This window comes from Mesocricetus auratus, unplaced genomic scaffold (assembly GCF_017639785.1).
Source record: "Mesocricetus auratus isolate SY011 unplaced genomic scaffold, BCM_Maur_2.0 Super-Scaffold_100676, whole genome shotgun sequence".
Lineage (NCBI taxonomy): Eukaryota > Metazoa > Chordata > Mammalia > Rodentia > Cricetidae > Mesocricetus > Mesocricetus auratus.
Genome location: NW_024429266.1, coordinates 116,084,664 through 116,104,018, shown reverse-complemented (window position 1 = coordinate 116,104,018; position 19,355 = coordinate 116,084,664). Strand labels below are relative to the sequence as shown.

General features: G+C 40.0%; 1 protein-coding gene across 1 annotated transcript in view; it reads left to right on the top strand.

The window, feature by feature from the left end:
• The first annotated feature begins 1,421 nt into the window (after positions 1-1,421).
• Positions 1,422-19,355, top strand: part of Hibadh (3-hydroxyisobutyrate dehydrogenase) — a 95,886-nt gene continuing 77,952 nt past the window's right edge. Inside the window, exons 1-3 of the mRNA XM_005085868.4 lie at positions 1,422-1,616; positions 12,709-12,869; positions 17,779-17,888. Of these exons, the coding sequence (XP_005085925.1) occupies positions 1,529-1,616; positions 12,709-12,869; positions 17,779-17,888 (359 nt within the window). The 5' untranslated portion in view covers positions 1,422-1,528. The remainder of the gene's footprint in view (positions 1,617-12,708; positions 12,870-17,778; positions 17,889-19,355) is intronic.

Sequence of the window (19,355 nt, the reverse complement as noted above, 5' to 3'; positions counted from 1 at the left end):
CTGTCCAATAGCTAGAACTTTTTCTTTTTTAACTTTTCCTTCACATCTGCCTTTCTTCTTTTCTATTACAGTAGGACAGAGGACTGTTTAGAAGGACAATCAATGAAGGGAATTGTTTTCCTACTAGTTACAAATGGGTACTTGCACTCTGTATGGCTTCCTGGAAACATTAACACCATGCCAGAACTGTAAGAGCCTGCAAAGAAATCCTCTAGGAAGAGCTTTTGTTTTTGTTCTTTTAAAGGTCAAACTCGAATTTGATTCTGCTTTTTAGGCTGGACAAGTACAATAAAAGGGAAATGAATTAAAAAAGTCAAAACGTAAAGAGACTTGGAGGGACATCCAGGAGGTGGACATCCAGGAGGTGGACATCCAGGAGGTGGACATCCAGGAGGTGGACATCCAGGGATTGCTATTGCTTCAAACCTCAATTTTCCCTCCTGGCCTACTTTCCTTCGAAGGTTACAAGTCTTGTTTGGGGTACTGAAGGTGAAAATCCTTCAGTAGATATAGAAAGCATTGCCATGATTCCCAAGGAACAGAAATTCAAATATGTATACCAATCATTCAAATAAGGACAACTGTATCTGTTTGTATGATATACATATATACTTCCTTCTGGGTTTTAACATATCGTTAGGTTTTGGTTTCAAGATAGATGCAGATTGTAGATTTTTCAAACATTAAAGACATGTATCTTTAGCTGGGTGGTGGCGCACGCCGTTAGTCCCAGCACTCAGGAGGCAGAGGCAAGAGGATCTTTGTGAGTTCGAGGGCAGCCTGGTCCACAGAGAGGTCCCTGTCTCGAAAAAAAAAAAGTGTCTGGGAACTCAGCAGGTTCCTAGAAATTCTACTCTTCAAAGAGAACAGTGCTATTAACTTACTTACTATTTCTCAAATATGATTGGAAAAACCGTTGAGTCATAGATCACATACGTCTTAGTAACTACACATGGTAGATTGTTTTTCAACAGAAACTAAAAAATGTACGTTAACACTGGGAGATCCATGTATTTATTACTGAAGCTAAAAATAAGAGTCTATAGTAGGAAACACGGAATTTCTGCTTTTTACTTTAAATGCTGCGGTAGCTGCGTTCTTGTCCGTGAGGAGGAAAAAAACAGTAACCAGCCCTAAAAAAAGGCAGTTCCCGAGGACTTGTGTTCGGTGGAGGCCGTAGTGATCGACAGCCACCGCCTCCTACACACCCCTCGGCTTAGGGTAAACAAGCCTTCTCCAAACCCCTCGGCTTGCTCACTTCGCTGCAGCCGGAGGCAAGGCTGGGCGTCTGAGGATCTGGGAATCCTGATTGGTCCGTTCTCACCTCTCCGGCCACGCCTCTCGACACCGTGCCCCCCCCGCCCCCCCGCCCCCGCTCCTCGTTGGGCGGAGCCCGCCTGGAGCCGCGTAGGCGCGTGCGCGAGCTGTCCTCGCCGCGGTGCCTGGTAGCGGGGCTGTGCGCACTCGCAGTCCGCAGGCCGAGGGTGAGGCGCCCGAGTTCACGGCGCGGAGGCGGGGCGGGGGCAGCATGGCAGCCTCCTTGGGGCTCCGAGGAGCAGCCTCGGGTCTCTGGTTTTGGAGCGGTCGGCAGCGGCCCGCGGCCAGGCTTGCAGCGGGTAAGGACCTCGCGCCCCTTCCGCGGGTTTTCCTCGGGCCGTCGGAAGAGGACTTTTCGTCCCCAAGGGCTGCGGTTGGTTTGAGGGGTAAAAGCGACAATTGTGGCGGTCAAGGCCCGGGGCCCCTCTGCGACTGTCTCCTGAGGGGTCAGCCTCCTGCTCTTGGCCGGGCTCCAGATTGTTCAGTGTCCTCTGCGGGACCCAGGAACAGCTTGAGTTCCTGAGGGGGAGGAGTGTTTGGGTCTGGGGCGTGCGCTTTGGAGTTGGGGCTCCTAGGACATTTGGAGGGCTCGGCTCCAGGGGTGACCCCGTCGCATCCACCTCGGCCACTCCTAGCCTTACAGCTCCCTGGCTTCACCTGAAACGGGCTCGAACTGCAAGGCCCGATTTGTGTTTAACCTCCCTTTTCGGTGGCATGGTGCTATCCTAGCGTTCTGGTAAAGTTTGTCACCCTTGACCAGCAAGTCGGGCTTACTCCATTATGGAAAAAACAAAACAAAACAAAACAACAAACTGTGCTGCCTGAAAGTGGTGAACTTATGTCAAATTATTAAGCACAACTCTTTAAACGACCTCAAAATTGTGGTCATAACCTATCTGACTAACTCCTGTTCTGCTGTAAGGTATGGAAACTGACTAGGGATTTAGGAAGATGCCGTGTTTAGAGTCACATGAATGCTGGAGAACTCATTCAGTCATTTGGTTTTTCACACGAGGAACTCCCGAGGCCCTTGGATAAGTAAATTGGGACATCAACAAGATCTACGAAATGACCCTTGGTTCTTCCCAATTCTTGTATTTTCTAGGACACCAAGACACCTCTTTAACTAAGAGTTGGTTAAATTATGCGGGCTGCTGAAGGATTTTTTTTAATGTAAAAGTTTATGGATTAACAAATAAACAACCTGCTTGTGTTTGCCAAGCATGCAAGGGGCTGCAGATCCCGGGTGACTAATTTTTGCATAAGAAATAGGTTGGAAATTGATTTCTGAACTGTCCCCAGTCTTTCTTCTCAGGAAAACCTGTTATTTCTTTTCTGCTTTGGAAGAGTATCTGTGTGATAGCAGATAACAGATGACAGATAAGGAATCATGGTAGCAAGATGCAAACACATGATTGTGGAAATAGTTTCTTAAAAATCACTTTCCCATAGTGTTAAAGGGAGCAGCAGTTTTCACATGGATGCACAATTCTTTTAGATCTGATTAGCCCAGGATGGTGTATTTGCTGTTTAGTAGTTTACAAGGTGTTCCAATGAACTCTTAAGGTACCTTATAAGAGTTATGAAGTTCTTATAATTCATGATAGGAGAATCTGAGGCCAAAGAATGTAATACTTTGCTCTGACAGCTGGAAGGACCTATCTCTCAATGCTGGTTAGACTGCTATAACAAACCATCTTGTACTTGGGGTGCTTTGGCCCAAAGGTAGGTATGTATGTGTATATATACATGAACAGTTTTAAGTAGTAGTTCTTTAGTGAAGTGTTTAAAATGCTTGAGCAATCATATTTTACTCTGGAGTTGTTTTAAATGCCAGTGTTAAAATAATATTATCCATTACAAGTAGTAAACTAACTACAAAAATGTTAACTCTTTGAGATTTGAATCTTAAAAAAAATAGGGGCGAAAACACATCTTCAAACAATTTTAAAGTCTAGGAAAATGAAGAAAAGGAATCATGTTCAATTACTAACATTTTATGTTCTGAATTTATTTGCCTCTATTACGTGTTGAAGATGTTCATAGCATGTATATGGTAATATTATAAAGATCATATGCTTTTTAAAAATGAGACACCCCAAGTTGTCAGTTTATGACAAATTTAGTTCATCCCAGAAGAAACTGAAAAATAATCACTTTTCCTGTCTCATAACTCATTTAATAAGCGGATTTTATATTTTATTTTAAAAGGTAATTTTATTTAACTTTAGGTTTTTTTTTTTTTTTTTTTTGGTTTTTTGAGACAGGGTTTCTCTGTATTGATTTGGAACTCTGTCCTGGAACTCACTCGGTAGACCAGGCTGGCCTCGAACTCACAGAGATCCACCTGCCTCTGCCTCCCTAGTGCTGGGATTAAAGGCATGCGCCACCAATGCCTGGCTCAGGTCTATTTTTGTAAAGATGTCAAAAATATACATGTATAAAAAAAAGGGCCAGTCAAAGAAACACATCCTGAGCAGAGCCAAGGAGGCACACTTTGGCTCTGTATTCAGAACCAAAGAAATGCACCCTGACCCTGAAACCAGTGCCAAAGAAACACACTTTGTCCCTAGAATCAGAACCAGTGAAAGTAATACACTCTGGCCCTAAAACTAGAGCCAAAAGGCTAAAAAGGATCAGTGAAAGAAACATACTTTGGCTCTGAAACCAGAGCCAAATATGACCCTGAACCCAAGCAGAAAACCAACCAATCCCTGAGCACGATATCTAGCCAGTCTGAGCTCAGGGACTGAAATCTGACCAATCCCCACCCTGGAAATCTTTTCCCTGGAAAACTCCACCCCTAAGAAGCCCTATGTAAACCCTGTGCCTGTGCAGTTTGTGGCTGTCTTCTTCCACCCTGGCAGAGGCAGCCACTCTTTTGGATTCTTCCCTCCCAATAAATGTCTTGAATGAGGTTTGGGTGGAGACTTTCTTTTGCTAGAGCAGAGATGATTCTGGGCAGAGATACAGGGAGCAGGGCTGTAACACTTTTTGCTGGGGAAATCTTCCTCTAGCAAAACAGAGTTGTTATACTCTACTTTGGGGGAAGGGAGCTGAACTGTAACAACTGAGGAAACCCTCTTCTGTTGGAGCAGAGCTGTTACACTGAGGAAGCCTTTCCCTGAAGCAGGGTTGTAAACTGCTACACTTACTGTGACTTGTGGTATTCTTTGACCTGAGTCCTAGAATACTTTTCCATCTGAGCTGTAACACTTAGTATTCTGTGGCTCCCGAGTGCCAGAATTCCTTTCTGTCCGAGCCCTAATGCTTACAATACAGATATAGACTTTTCAACTAACTTCTTCAGACTCCTTAACATGTACATGAAAAAGTGGTATCAGGACATTTTAAACCAAAGATGGGGTGGAAAAATTAAATAGTATTGTATATAAAGTTGCAATGCTGAGTTAAAAAAAATCACGGATGCTTTTTGTATATATGGATTATACTTGCTTTTTGTATGTTTAGGCTTAAACCCTTTTCAGTTTCATGCATAGATACAGCATATTGTGATAATATTCGCCTCCATTGCTCTTTGTTACACCTTTCCCATTCCCTCTAAACCCCTTCTTTCCAGCTAGTCCCCGGAGGCTATACCATTCTGGAAATGATACCCCTTAGACTGAAAATACTGCATGGAAAGTCATTTTGGGAGTGACCACATGTTTCATAGCTTTAAAAATTGTATGGTTATAATTGTTCTTATATTATGATTATTGTTATTCATCTCTTACTGTGCCTAGTTTACGAATTGAGCTTTATCATGGGGATATATATGAAATATATGAATTAAGCTTTATCATGGGGATATATAATTATATATTTTATAATTTTGTCATGGGACATATATAATTCATATATTAGGCCTGGTAAGAAACAAATATATAGCCGGGCGTTGGTGGCGCACGCACGCCTTTAATCCCAGCACTCGGGAGGCAGAGGCAGGCGGATCTCTGTGAGTTCGAGGCCAGCCTGGTCTACAAAGTGAGTTCCAGGACAGCCTCCAAAGCCACAGAGAAACCCTGTCTCGGAAAAACCAAAAAAAAAAAAAAAAAAAAGAAACATATATATTTAGCAAAATTTTTTTTTTCGAGACAGGGTTTCTCTGTGGCTTGGAGGCTGTCCTGGACCTCGCTTGGTAGACCAGGCTGGCCTCGAACTCACAGAGATCCACCTGCCTCTGCCTTCCGAGTGCTGGGATTAAAGGCGTGCGCCACCAACGCCTGGCTAGCAAAATATTTATAGAGTTTGACATTGCCTAACTTCAGACATCCAATCTTGAACTGTATCTCCTTCAGGTAAGGGAAGAACACTGTAATATCTATGACACAGTGGAAAGTTCATTGAGAAGCTTTATGTGATTATTTTTGGATAATCTAAAATAAATATGTTCCTTTGACAAGGAAGATTTTGGAAAATGTAAAATTATCTTTTTACACAGAGTATACTGATTTCTGGTAGCAGGTCTAGGTACCAAGCTATATGTAAAATCTTGCTCATATTACATTTGAGAGATCATAATCTGCAAGTGTCAAATTTTCCAGTTAGTTTCTTCACCAGTCAACCAGTATCACCTTATGCTGACAGCTTGATCTTTGTGTGTCATCTGACTTTGCAGTCTCCACAGATTACTGTCAGACTTGCTCGAGGGAAGACCTTTTCTGTTGTCAGTCTGAATGTTTTTAGAGTTTCACTAAACTCCTTTGGATCCCTGCACCTTTGGGAGCCAGTTCTGTGTGCCAAGCACTCCTTCAGAAGCTCCCATCTTCACTGAAAGCTTGTAGTTCCCTAAATGATCTCTGCCACCTTTAGTCTTTCTCTCCCGATAGCCCACTAGGCTAGAAAGGCCATTTGGTATAGGGCTTGCTCCATAGTGGTGCCTCTTGACCCCATGTTTACTGACTGTCACGTGGTAGGCATGGTTTAATGCTTTATGTATCTTATTTCAGATAATCTTTTAAGTAACCTTCTGATGTTGTATGTACTGTTGTTGATAAAAAACACCCAGAGAAGTTAAGTAACTTGTCACTTCAGTGATAGTACATACTTCTCAAAGGTGGCTTCACTTGGATCTCCTAAACTTAGAGTTTAAATCCCACCCCCCTCCTCCCGAGACAGGGTTTCTCTGTGAAACAGTCCTGGCTGTCCTGTAACTCACTCTGTTGATAAGGTTGGCTTCGAACTCTCAGAGATCTGCCTATCTCTGGCTTCTGAGTGCTGGGGTTAAAGGCATGTGCCAACACCTCTGGCTACTAGAATTTAAATTTGGTCATAACCAGTGAGTAACTTCTCTTGGAGCAATACTTAATGCTATCCTGTGTCTTATTTTGCTCCAATGATGAAATGAAGAGAACTGAGCCCATCATTGATAACCTGTCTTGATATATACATAGTTGGCCTAGATAACATAGGCCTTCTTATCCTTGGCTCCTAATCTTCTGTGACAAAGGTCTGCACTGTCCTCCCAGCTCTTCTAGTATCCTGTCACTTGGAATTTCACAAGAACAAGTCTTTTGGTGGCTGGCACACCCTCTGACTCTTGTTCTGCCAGCATCCATCTTGCTTCCCTATTTTATGCCTGGCCCATTGACACTTTTGTTTGACCCACTTGGTAGGCGTACTCTTGTTCCTTCATTAAGTACCTCTCTAGCTTTGATTGTATCCAGCCTGAAATTTATTTATAAGCAGGAATTTTACTGATGTCTTTGACAGTATCTTAATTTTTTTCTGTGGTGATACTTTGTTTATGATCTAACAAATAAAGCTTGCCTGAAGATCAGCATACAAAGCTAGCCACACTAGTTAGCCATACAGGCCAGGCAGTGGTGGTGCACACCTTAATCCCAGCACTCAGGAAACAGAGGCAAACAGATCTCTGTTAGTTCAAGGCCACCCTGGGCTACATGAAATTGATCCCGTCTTAAGAGACACAGAGCTCAAACAAAGGCCACTCAGACCTTGGGATCCCATGCCTTTAATTCCCGTGCTAGAGAGGAATCTTAGACAAGATGAGACAGGAGCAGTGCAGTCTGAGGTTTGGTGGTCTCCTCCCTTCTGAGCATTGGTAGAGGTGAGAACTCTCTAGTGGCTGGGCACTTTGCTTTTTGATCTTCAGCTTTAACTCCAATGTCTGTCTCTGGGATTTTATTATTCGTGCTACATTTTTCTTAATCTCCTGCTTAAATTCTGAGTATTATCTGTGGTCTGTCCCTTCCTCTGGCTGCCACTTAGGGAGTGATTTTGAGAGTTACTGTAGTCTGCTAACATTTACAATGCTTCCATTAATCCCTTGTTCATTACTTATTACATTTTCTATAGCACTTCCAGGTCGTTGACAGGGTTGGCAGTCCCTGGACCAGACATTTGGCCATAGTGGCATCGCTGCATATTGTTTAGACAGGTGGGGCCTGAATCTGGGATGAAGAATGCTGGAGAGTTAACCTTGTAGTGGTTGCAGCAACACAGCTCACATTGGCTGGATCTACTCTATCACCACTGTTACTCTGTAATTGCTTCAGAACTGGCTTGTATCCCCATGTGTCCATTTAGTGAAACCTCTCTAGTTAGAATTAATTCACATAGCACTTAACATTCACTGTGCCAATTCATTTATTTCCTTTTCTTACAAATGTAGTTATAAAAATTAAATGCATATGGAAAACAGAAGGTTTTTAATAAAAAAAAATCATTCCTTTAAATCAGACCCATGACTCCTTGACATCTAAACTGTGATGATTTAAAAAAAAATCCATACAAAACCCCAGAAAAATAAGTCAATGTGTATTTTTTTCTCTGCGTATTCTTCTATTAATGCTCTACATCTGCTGTTATTCCTTGGTTTTTATGCTGGAGGTTTTTCCTGTGCCTTAGACAGGTATGCTGTGGTAGAACAGGATAGATCGAGATGTATATTCTTGTGTTACTGCTCTGCATCTTGCTGTTTTTTTATTTGGTAATTTATCCTGGAGGTTTTCAGACAGGTAGGACAGTAATGAAAGACAGCTAAGGAAATGTCGAAGGGAAATCTCCTCACTCTAGACTGGTTAAAACTTGACAGTGAGTCAAGATGTGGGGAAGTTTGGAAGGCCCCACTCCTGCATGAAGAAGCTGTAGGTAGCAGTTCATGTCTGCTAAGAGAGGGAGAGCCAAGCTTCTTCAGGGACGAGCCCTTGGCTAGGTTATCCAATCTCAGTGGTCAGCTCTAACAAATACACAAGTGAGTAACACTAAATGGACTCAGCAGACTCTGTGTGTGTGTGTGTGTGTGTATGTAGCAATAATTAAAGTCATGAATTTGAGTGAGTGGAGAAGACACATGAGCTGGAAATGGGGAGAAGGGAAGGTAGGATAGAAATGATATAAATACTGTCCTCATGTATGAAATTCTCAAAAATTGAAAATGTTATAAAAGAAATCTAGCACAATTAACATTTTCAGTGACAGTTACCTATAAGAGACAATACTCCTTTTATGTCAAATAAGACTTAAATGACAGCCACGCTTAAGACCTAAACATGTTAATCAGCTCCATGTGTGGTCTTTCTCCTTTTCCCAGCTATAAACCTACAATATTCAAGGACTCTCACAGAATTCTCATTTACAGTGAAAAACATGCCTTGACCCATTGTGTATGTCTTGTGACCCTGGTTTTTATCATATCAGAGTTCAATACTATTCAAATCATCCCTGGAGCAATCTGATTTCATTTTAGAAAAGAGGGAAAATGGAGAGGGATGTTAACAACCTTTGAGATATACCTTGAGAGCTACCAAAGTCATATACATGACAATTGCAGCTTGGTGTATTTTGTCCTTTCTGTGAGTGCCTCTCTAATGACCACTGTGCTTGAATCTGTGTTAAATTCTCTTAATAAAAGCCAAGAATCCTAATCAAGCTTCCCCTCAGTTGAGGATTCTGAAAGGAACCCAGGCTGCTGCATGTGGGAGCATCCAGCTGTTTCTTGTCCCACTCCACTGTTCACGTTCTTTTAAATTAAATATGGGAGTAATATTTCATTGCATTGGGTTAGTGTGAATTACGGCGAATTATTGTGAATTAAGTACTCTAGTAGTATGTTATTAGTGATTTACGTTTCTCTGCTGTAACAAATAGTGCTTTAATAAACTATTTGTGTGGTTCAGAGTTTAGTGCATAGCAGGAACCAGCAAGTGATGGTCCATATTCATGTATCTGTTTTTATAAACAAAATTGTATTTGAGGGCTCAAGACATGGCTTAGTAGCTAAAGCACTTGACATTCAAAGCTGAGGACCCAAATTTGGATTCCAAGCACACACATAAAAGTGTGTGGCTGTGGTGGCCTACCTATGCCAAGCCCCTTCTCCCAGTCCCATTGCTGTTCTTGTCGGTTAGTCTAATTCAGTCAACTCATACTTCAAAGATCTGCCTCAGCAAATAAAGTGGGAGGGATCTAGGAAGACATTCAGTGTCAAAATCGGACCTCCATATGCATCCATGTAGGTGTGAGCATGCTCATATATACCATACTTAAACAATATTTTATTGGAATAAGCCATGCACTTTTGTTTATTATCTATCGCTATTTTCAAACTAGAGCAGCGTCAAGAGCTGGTTTGTTGTAACAGGACTTATGGCTTGCAAAGCTGAAAGTAATTTACTATTGACCCTTTTAAGACAAAGTTTATGACCCCTTGTAAATAGTAAATTTCTGGGAAGTAAAATTACTTAGGCAGTTGTTTTAAATTAAAATTAAAATGTAGATATATTCTCAAAAAGACTGATCTGATATTTGATGGTGTATGAGAATACTCATTTTCATCAATCTCTACTTGCTGATAGTTTTTGTCTAAGACACAAAAGTTGGCCCATTCAACAGTTGAAGAGTAGTCTCATATTTCTTTGTTCTAATTTTCTCTAATTGTGACAAGTTGAATGTATCTTCATAGCATTTTTTTTCTGAAGAGAATTGTCATTTTCTGCTGTTATTTTTGTGATTTTTTTTTTGCCTATCAGAGTCATCATAGACTTACAGAATTTTAAGTTATTTGGGTATAAAATAATCCTGTTTATATTCTGTGCTAGCAGTACTCTTCTTAGTTACCTGTTTTTTATTACCTAAAATATTTTAAGTGTAAATATGCTAGTTTTTTTTCCCTTGTGAAAAATGTCAGATGGGAAGTAGTAAGAGTATAATACAGGGATTTTTGAGTAGTCTTTTGTGTAGGGTCCAGTTTGTTAATTTTGCTATTTCCTTTATTTCTCTCCACATGTATACTTATCCAGCTTGCATCATTTGAAAAACAATAACAGCCACTATAATATACCCTACTATGACAGTGTGTATTTCAGAAGATTAAGAACGTTTCCACCATGTGACTAGACCAAATGATCATAAACTTCCGTAAAGTCCAAAGGCACGAGTGTGTTCAGAAGTCATATCTAGCATAAATTCAACTCACAGCACTGCAAATCCAAAACCAGATCAAACACACAGAGCCCAACTAGATAAGGCCTTGGCCATTTGACTTAAGCTCACTAAGCATCTAGATTCTTAGGAAAGAAGTGAAGTGATGACAGTTATCAGTAACGTGCTTAGATAACTCAGTGTCTGTCATGTAGTGAAGCTGCCATAAATGTTAACTGTTACTGTTCATTTCTTCTGGCTCTCCTGTTCTTGAATGTTCTCATGCTTCCTTTTCTTGATTTAATTCCCTTCTTCCTGCTCTGTTTGAAACCTGATCTACTGTAGAATACACAAGTTAAATGTACCTTCTTGAAATTTCTAAGCCATGAATTCAATGCCAGCATGTTTTTTACATTTTATCTTTACCTGTCTTGTATTAATGTTTTACTGTGTAGTTTATGTCCTCTTGGATTTTAAGGTTATTGGAAGGCAAGGACTGTATCTCAGTTGTATGTTCAGTGGCTAAGTGCATACCTATAATGCCAGCATTTTGAAAGCTGAGGTGGATCAGAGTTTGAGGTCACCCTTGGCACAATACATTGAAGTGGCTACTTAATGCTTGTGGATTATGTGACTGAATCCTCACTTTGCCGTCATGCTTGTTATCTGACTAACAGTAGTTGCTGTTAAATTAACTGCTTTAAAAATTCAGTGTTCCTTGTTTGTAATGTTTTTGGATTGTTAAATTGCACTTTCCCAACTTCAACACAGTGGTCTGATATAATAGGGCTCCATTTTCTCTTTTGGTTAATTTGCTTATGGGAATTAGAGCTTTTATAAAATGTGCTTCTTACTCTATTTAATTTCAAAATAAAATTTCAATTAGGTGTCATTTCTCTGTCATTGAACCTTCGTGGACTATAAAGACAAAGGGTTCCTGTGTATGTAGTAAAACTTAGCAGCAATGTGCTTTTGCATAGGAATGACACGTTTAATGGAAATGGAGGAGTCAGTCATAAAAAGGAACTAAATAAACTTAATATGAACTTTGTTATTAAGCACAGAGCTTCAAATAATTTTTCTTTGGGATCTTATCATACTCACATATGTTCCTGGTGAGTAGGAACAATCATTGAAAGCATTTGGAACTTAAAAATAGCTGTGATTAGCTGTCACATGATACAGTCTCAAAGACACAGTCTTTGAAAGGAGCAGGAAGAATAAAGCCTGCAAATGCAATGGCCAGTAGAGTTATTTCTCTTTCTTCTGTCAGTAGATTGTAAACTTTTAATAACAAGTACTGTATCTTGTCTTTCTAAACCCTGTCATTATTTTATGCACTGCACATTTACTGAGTGGTATTTGTTGAATGTCATTGTGAAATGGAGAAATTGTATCTCACTTTTGAAAGCATTATTTTATGGGGTTAAAACAATTTTTTAGATTGTTTTATTTTATGTGTATGAGTGTTTTGCCATGTGTATGTACCATATGAATGCCTGATGCCCATGTAATTCAGAAGAAGATGTTGGAACTGAAGTTACAGATGATTGTGAGCCACCATGTGCGTGCTGGAACTGAACCAGGATCCTTGGCAAGAGCAAAGAACTCAACTGCTAAACCATCTCTTGAGCTCCTATTTTTGTTTCATTATTAAACTCTGTGTGTGTGTGTTTGTGTGTAAGTGTGAACACGCGCATGCTATCACATAAGTGTGGTGCTCAGAGGGTAATCTCTCCTGCAACATGGGTTCTAGGTATGTAACTCAGGTTGTCAGTGTGTATTTCCTGAGCTTTTTTACTGACCCTGTTTGCTTTTGAATCAGTGTCTCATGACGGTAACCTCAAACTTTGGATCCTCTGCCTCCATTTCCAGAGTGCTTATATTATAGGCATGCATGTCTATGCATGACTAAGCCATTGCTATGAATTATAGGCCCTCAATGAAATTTCAAAAACCATTACAAATTTATATATTTTTATTTATAAATTATATTGAAATCAGTGTGTTCTAGGTCAATGGCTTCTAAGACTCCAGTTGGGTTCATTGGACTGGGAAACATGGGGAATCCTATGGCGAAAAATCTCATAAAACATGGCTATCCACTCATTCTCTATGACGTGTTCCCTGATGCATGCAAAGAGTTTCAAGAGGCTGGTGAACAGGTAAGGCTTGTCTTTGGATTTTCTTTAGATTTTGTTTTTTTTTTAAATACATTTTCTTCTTTTTCCAAGAGTCAAGTACTTCTTAGAAGTATATATACCTAACAGAGTTGTAAAACCTAATTGTTGTTAGTTGTATTTCATTTTGAATTTCACATTAATTCAACATTTGGGTGCACATCTAAAGAACACTTAGTATAGCTGCTGAGAGGGGTCTGTTTTCTGCTAGGTGAGCTGAACATTTCCTGTTTAGTCATTTTTGAGATGTCTTAGCTGATTATGCTGATGATGCAGTTATTAGGTGGAGATCGCTTCCTTGTTAAAGTAAGGAATGACTGTTTTAGGACAGGAATCTGCTTTGCGATTCAAAGCTGAGCCCAAGTCCCAGATCAAACACTTATATGATATCTTAATGGGGCAAGTTATCCCCTCAGCTGGCTTCCACATCTGTAAAATGTGAATGATGACTAACTACTTGTGTCATTAGATTATGAAGCCCAGATGAGAAAATATATGTGAGTATACTTTATCAATGTTGCATGATAGCACTTTGTGAGTCCATAATTAGTTATTGGTCATAAACCAGGAGACAACCTAAAAACATTGTGGGCTGTGATATGGAGCTGAGTTATGAACAAACTGTAGTATGTTGCTTTTAGGCTGCCATTCACATTTCAAGAATTGTAGTATTAGAATTTATCGTGTTTGATGGTAGCATCTTCTGGGCGAGCCTTGTTCTGTTTAAATTTGTCAAACTTTATTAGTATTAGTACCTCAAGTGACAAGAGACCATGTTTTAGTCTCTGAATTTTGTAGATTTGCTTTTTCTATAATAGGAGAGAATTTTGTACAATTTGTAGAACACTATGGGTGTTCTATATGGAAGAATACCAAAAGCTTCCTAAGAAACAGAAAATTGAGAGAACAAAATAAAGCAAAAATAACCAATGTCCAAATTATTATTGAAAGGAAATACTGAGAAATGCAATCCTGAGATAGAAATAGGTTTAGTGACTTAGAAGACCTTTGCAGAGCTGAACACCCTGTGTCTTTCCTGGCTGTGCTTTATGCTACTGGATGTAGTACATGAGAATGTGATTGTGATATTGGCACTTTTCAGTATTGCATTGAAGCTGCGCATGCCCATGTTGTCTATGGAGACTGACATTGCACTCCTTAGGACTGTGACCCAAGTAACTTGGGCTCGTGGTAACTTACTTTACTAGAGAACACAGAGAAGTTGTCCTTTTATTATCTTTAGATATAGTAAGTATTCCAAGTTGGTTTTCTGTCTGGGGTTAATCAATTAGTAGCTAGTTGATTTAAGGAGATAGATACTAACTCTGGGGATAATCCTGATATTTGACATTTGACACTATATGGCAACATGTATATGCCAGTGCTACTTGGATCTCTAAACTGAGGGAATATCTTAAGTTAAATACAGAATATATCCAGAAAGCATGGTAGAGGTTGACTGGAGATCCTTCATTGGATTAGAGTATGGACTGCAGAGCAGAAACCCGGGGGCTTTTAAATGCCCACAGCCATTCCTCCCTCCATCCCTGTAGAACTTACAGCCTGCTTTTGGAACAGCTGAAGTCTTGTCACCGCACTGTATATTTTTTCAGTTTTCCCCAGGCTTCCAGACTTTCTGGTGTTCTGCTTGAATTATTGTATTCTCTGAAGTTACCCCTGTGATCTCTGATCCCCAATAACATTCATGTTCTTTGCGAATTTCAAATAGACCTGAGGAAAGATTAGAATGAAGGAGACATTTACATTTCAAAAGAAAGAAAAAGGGACCGAATATTTAGTGAGAGAAACTACTGTGTCTCAGGTCTTTTGATAGTATTTTGTGTATTTTATTTATTTGTTTTGGGGGCTCATTGTATAGCCCAGGCTGACCTCTAAATCTCAGTCTTCCGCCTCAGCCTAACAGTTTGGAGTACCGGTTTGTGGCACAACAAAGAGCAGCTCATCCACTCTCATTTTGATTTTTGTCTCATTTGTTTGTGTTTTATTTTTAAGTATGGCTGTGAATGAGAGAGTACAGCACCCTCAGAGACCAGGAGAGGGGTCAAGACTGATGCATGGAAAAGTTAGGTGCTAGCCTCAGAAAGTGATAGTTCAGGCGCATGCTGTAATACCTGCCTTTTACTTGGGTGCTGGAGGTATAAACGCGGTTTTATGGTTACATGGCAAGCACTTTACTCACTGAGCTCTGTGTCTCCCCAGTTCCTGACCTAGCAATAAAAGAAAATCTGCATCTAAGTTAGACAGAAGCAGGCAGATCTCTGTGAGTTCAAGGCCAGCCTGGTCACTAAGTAGTGATTTTCAGGACAGCCAGAGCTACTAAATGAGACCTTGTTTCAAAACAAAACAAAAAACACAAAAACAGCAAAAACAAACCTGCGTCCATACCCAGGAGAAATGAAAACATATATCTACACATAACTTTCTGTATAATAGCATTATTCATAATAACTAAGTGGAAATAACACTCATATATATCAGTGAATGAATGGGTAAACAAAGTGTCACATCTGTAACGAACTATTTAGGAGTCAAGGGGAAGGAAGTGCTGATATTTGCTATGTCACAGATGAACTACGAAAGCACACTAAGTTAAAGAGTCAGTTACAAAAGACTATGCACTATGTTATCTCCTATTATCTGAAAAATAGAGATAGGAAAGTATATTAGTTGCGTAGTGCTGAGGAGGAGATAGACAGCTTTGGACATACAGGGGGTATAGCTCATGGATATAGTTTCTTTTTGAAGATACCAAAAACTTGACTATGGTAATGGTTACTCTTATGTGGGAATATGTAAAAGCCAACCAATTATCCATGTTAAATGGGAAAATTGTGTGGTGTGTGTATCAGTAAAGCCATTTAAAAGTGAGAACCAGGGGTGTAGCTAGTGGCAGCTGACAAGCAGGACAAACCATCGTAGCAAGGAAGAAGGCACAAACAGGAGAGTGCTCTGAAGATGGAGGCAGGCATTACAGTTGTGCTGCTCCAGCCAAGAAGCTCCGGTAGCCTCCTGCAGCTGCCAGAAGCAAGAGCATCTATCTCCTAGAGCCTTTGGAGGAAACTGGCCCTTCTGGCTCCTTGCTTTCAGACTCAGACTTCTGCCTTCAGCTCTGTGACAATAAATTTCTGGTTAAGAATGAGGACACAGGAATCATTTCTTTAAAGGCAGAACCTCAGTCTCCATTTGTTAGGTATTTGCTGCTTTTGGCCAACAGATAAAACTTGGGTATCTGTTATATGTAGTAGTTGGTATTGGCCTGAGAGTGACAAGAGGTCTCGTGTGGCATTCTATTCAAATTATAATGCAACTATAAATAAAATGCCAAGACAATTTTTGAGGAGAAAAAGACAGGTAACTCCAAACAGTTCATTTCTAGTAGAGAACTACAGAAAAATATTGCATATGATCTTCGCTTACCTTCCAACAGAGGATTTAGAGACTCCAGGACATAGATGCAGTGACCAGGTTTTCTCTTTTCCACTTCCTTATTATAAGTAAATAGATAGAAGGAAGAAGATGACTTCAGTGTCATTGTACAGCAACCAACTGTACAATTTTATGTTGGAGGTAGAAGCCAAGTTAGATGTTTTGTTTGTAAGAGGGCACTTAGGGTTCTCTGTGGAAGCAGAGGACAGAAGAATACAAAGGATTTGTTCAGGTTAAGAATGAAGACAAATGAGTCATTTCTTTATAAAGCAGAGCCTCAGTCTCCCTCTGCATCCCAGCCTGGTTTCAGATTTGCAGTTCTCTTGTTAACACAAGTCTTCCTGAGTCCTAGGATTACAGGATCAGTGTACTGTTATTCATTATAGATTGGGAGAACTGAAGCCAGTGAGGTTAAATGATTTGCACAAAATCATACTTGACTACATGGCTGAGCTGCATCTCTGGCTTCCCTAAATAAGTGTTCCTTTGTTTCATCCATGCTGTTTTTTTTTTTTTTAACCCAGTCAGTTAGCAAATGTAATTGAGGAATTCTAATTAGTTGTCTTCTAAAGGCTTTTGTGGTTAGTGTCACATCTTCCTCTCAGCTTTTGAGTTGTGGCCAAATTTTTAGTTATTATTTCAGAGTTTTAAGGTTCTCACATCAGTGGTAAGATCATTTGAATGCATGTGTCTTAGGAACATGCCTTTGTTGTACAAATCAAACATTGTTGTTATAACATGTTGAATGTCTGTAGTCATTAGATACAGAGCAGTTGTGTCCAGTAGAGTGGTGACATTCTTGCTATCACTATCGGTGTGTGTTTTTTCCAGATCTGTGAGCTTTGACACTACTTGATGTAATTGAGGGGTTAGCAGTGCTCTGGCAAACCAAGCATCTCGAGAAGCAGATGCTAGGGATGCAGGGGGTCGATGAACCACCCCATGCACTTGGCAGTTGGACGAGTTGGCACTGCCACTTCATAGGCATGAAAAGCTTGGAGATACGTAGCACCCTAAGATCTGTGAGTTAATTCTTGGTACCCTGTAGGGAACTTTTGAAGGAGTTATCTAGATGGAACTAAATTTCTTTCAATGGAAGAGAACTCTCAATTTCTAAGGGGATGCCTAACGTAGATTTCCAGGCTCATATCTTGGAGTGATCTAAGAGCTTCAGTTGGAAGAAGACATGCCATTGTTTGGCTTTGTATTTACTTCAGTGATGTGGAGGGGGGCATGTAAGGGGGCTTCCTGTGAGACCCATAGTCTCCAGACAGTTCAGTAGAGGCTGAAGACTCCAATAGCTTCCATTTGTTACTTCACTTCGCTGAGCTTTGTTGCTTGTGTATGGTCTTGAACTGTTTGCCAGCAAATAGTTGCCGGTCCTGTCTGAGGTCTGGGAACTGTTTACATTTGAATTAAACAATTCTCCTTTGCGATTTCTTTAAAGGTAGAGTCTTCCCCAGCAGATGTAGCTGAAAAGGCGGACAGGATTATCACAATGCTGCCCACCAGTATGAATTCGGTAGAAGTTTATTCTGGAGCAAATGGGATTCTAAAGTATGTACTTTTCAAATGCTTGTATTTCTTGCTGTAGTTCCTGGTTTCACATTTTTTAGAACTGCTAGGGCATTGCAGCTCTGTTGGTTAAATCTTCCTGGGGTATTTTCTTATTTCATAAAGTGAACAGTAAAGGGTTAATTTCTACACCAGAGTCAAGTATGTGACTTTTGGGAATAAGCCCCCCCCCCCACCTTGTTTCTTTCCTTTAACTCTTGCATTAAACTTACTTTCACTGGTAACATGTTAAATTAAGAGAGTTTCAAAGCTTGTGTTTTAAATTGTACTACTCTTAAAGGCATAATTTTCTTATGGTGTACAGAAATCTAGAAAAGGGGTTCTGTGAAAAATAAAGCCAAACATTGGAAAGAACACTGTAATTTAAGATTTTATTATATAATAAAAAGTTATTATATGTCCTCTGAATTAGTCCATCTTTAATGAGAACTTTGGGAAGTTGGAATTCAGTATTAGCAGTAGCTCTTTGAGTAAAGTTGGTCAATTGCTACTTACTGCCAAACCTTTGTGTTTATGTCAGAATGACAGTGCTTGGATTCCATTTTCTAGGCTTTCTGGTTCCTATTTCTAACTTTGTATTGGATTAAACAGAGAGAGAGTACAAAATTGTATGCCATGTAGACACGAGTCACTTACACAGTGATTCCTGATAATGCTTGCTTGCTAAAAGAAAGCAAGGTTTACTTTCAGAAAACTGTAGTGTGTGAAATTTAAGGTTTGGGGAAATTGAATTGCTTTGGAAAGCTAACAGACTTGGAAGGAAAAGACATTTGATATTAGACAGAAAACTGATAAGATAAATGTTTAGATTTCAGGGATGGTTGAGTGGCACTCATTTTGGGTGGATCCAGCAGGCCCACAGTGTGTGTGTGGTCCTGAGGTGTCCTGGCTGACTCATTACCTAGCCTGCTTCAGTTATGGCCCCGCTTTACCTCTCAAGGAAAAGTTACTAAAACATGTGTAGTGACACACCAGTTATTAATATCCTTTACTTTAGAAGACGTGCCAGCTACCAGATGTGTTTTTTCTAGGGAGTGCTTAGGAAGAGTTTCGTTTTCATATTAAACTATAATTGCCTTCTCAGTGATGTGTTGTTTCCCCCTCCCCCAATCAGGATTCTTTATCTATAGTAGTGCATAAGTAATTTTGAGATGATTTCTCACTTATTTTTAAAGTTGTTAAAAGTGATAATACCATAGAAGACTGGTAGGTTTTATTTTATTGATTTTTTTTGTTGTTACATAAAGACTTGGGGCTGAAGTGATTTCTACTAGCATTTGGCATATCTCTTGTGTGGAGTACACCCAAATACTCTGGTGGACCTGTCTACAATGCTTCTTTTTTTTCTTTTTTTTTTTTAGTTTTTGTTTTCAAGACAGGGTTTCTTTGTGTAACCCAGGCTGTCCTGGAACTTTCTCTGTAGACCAGGCTGGCCTTGAACTCGGAGAT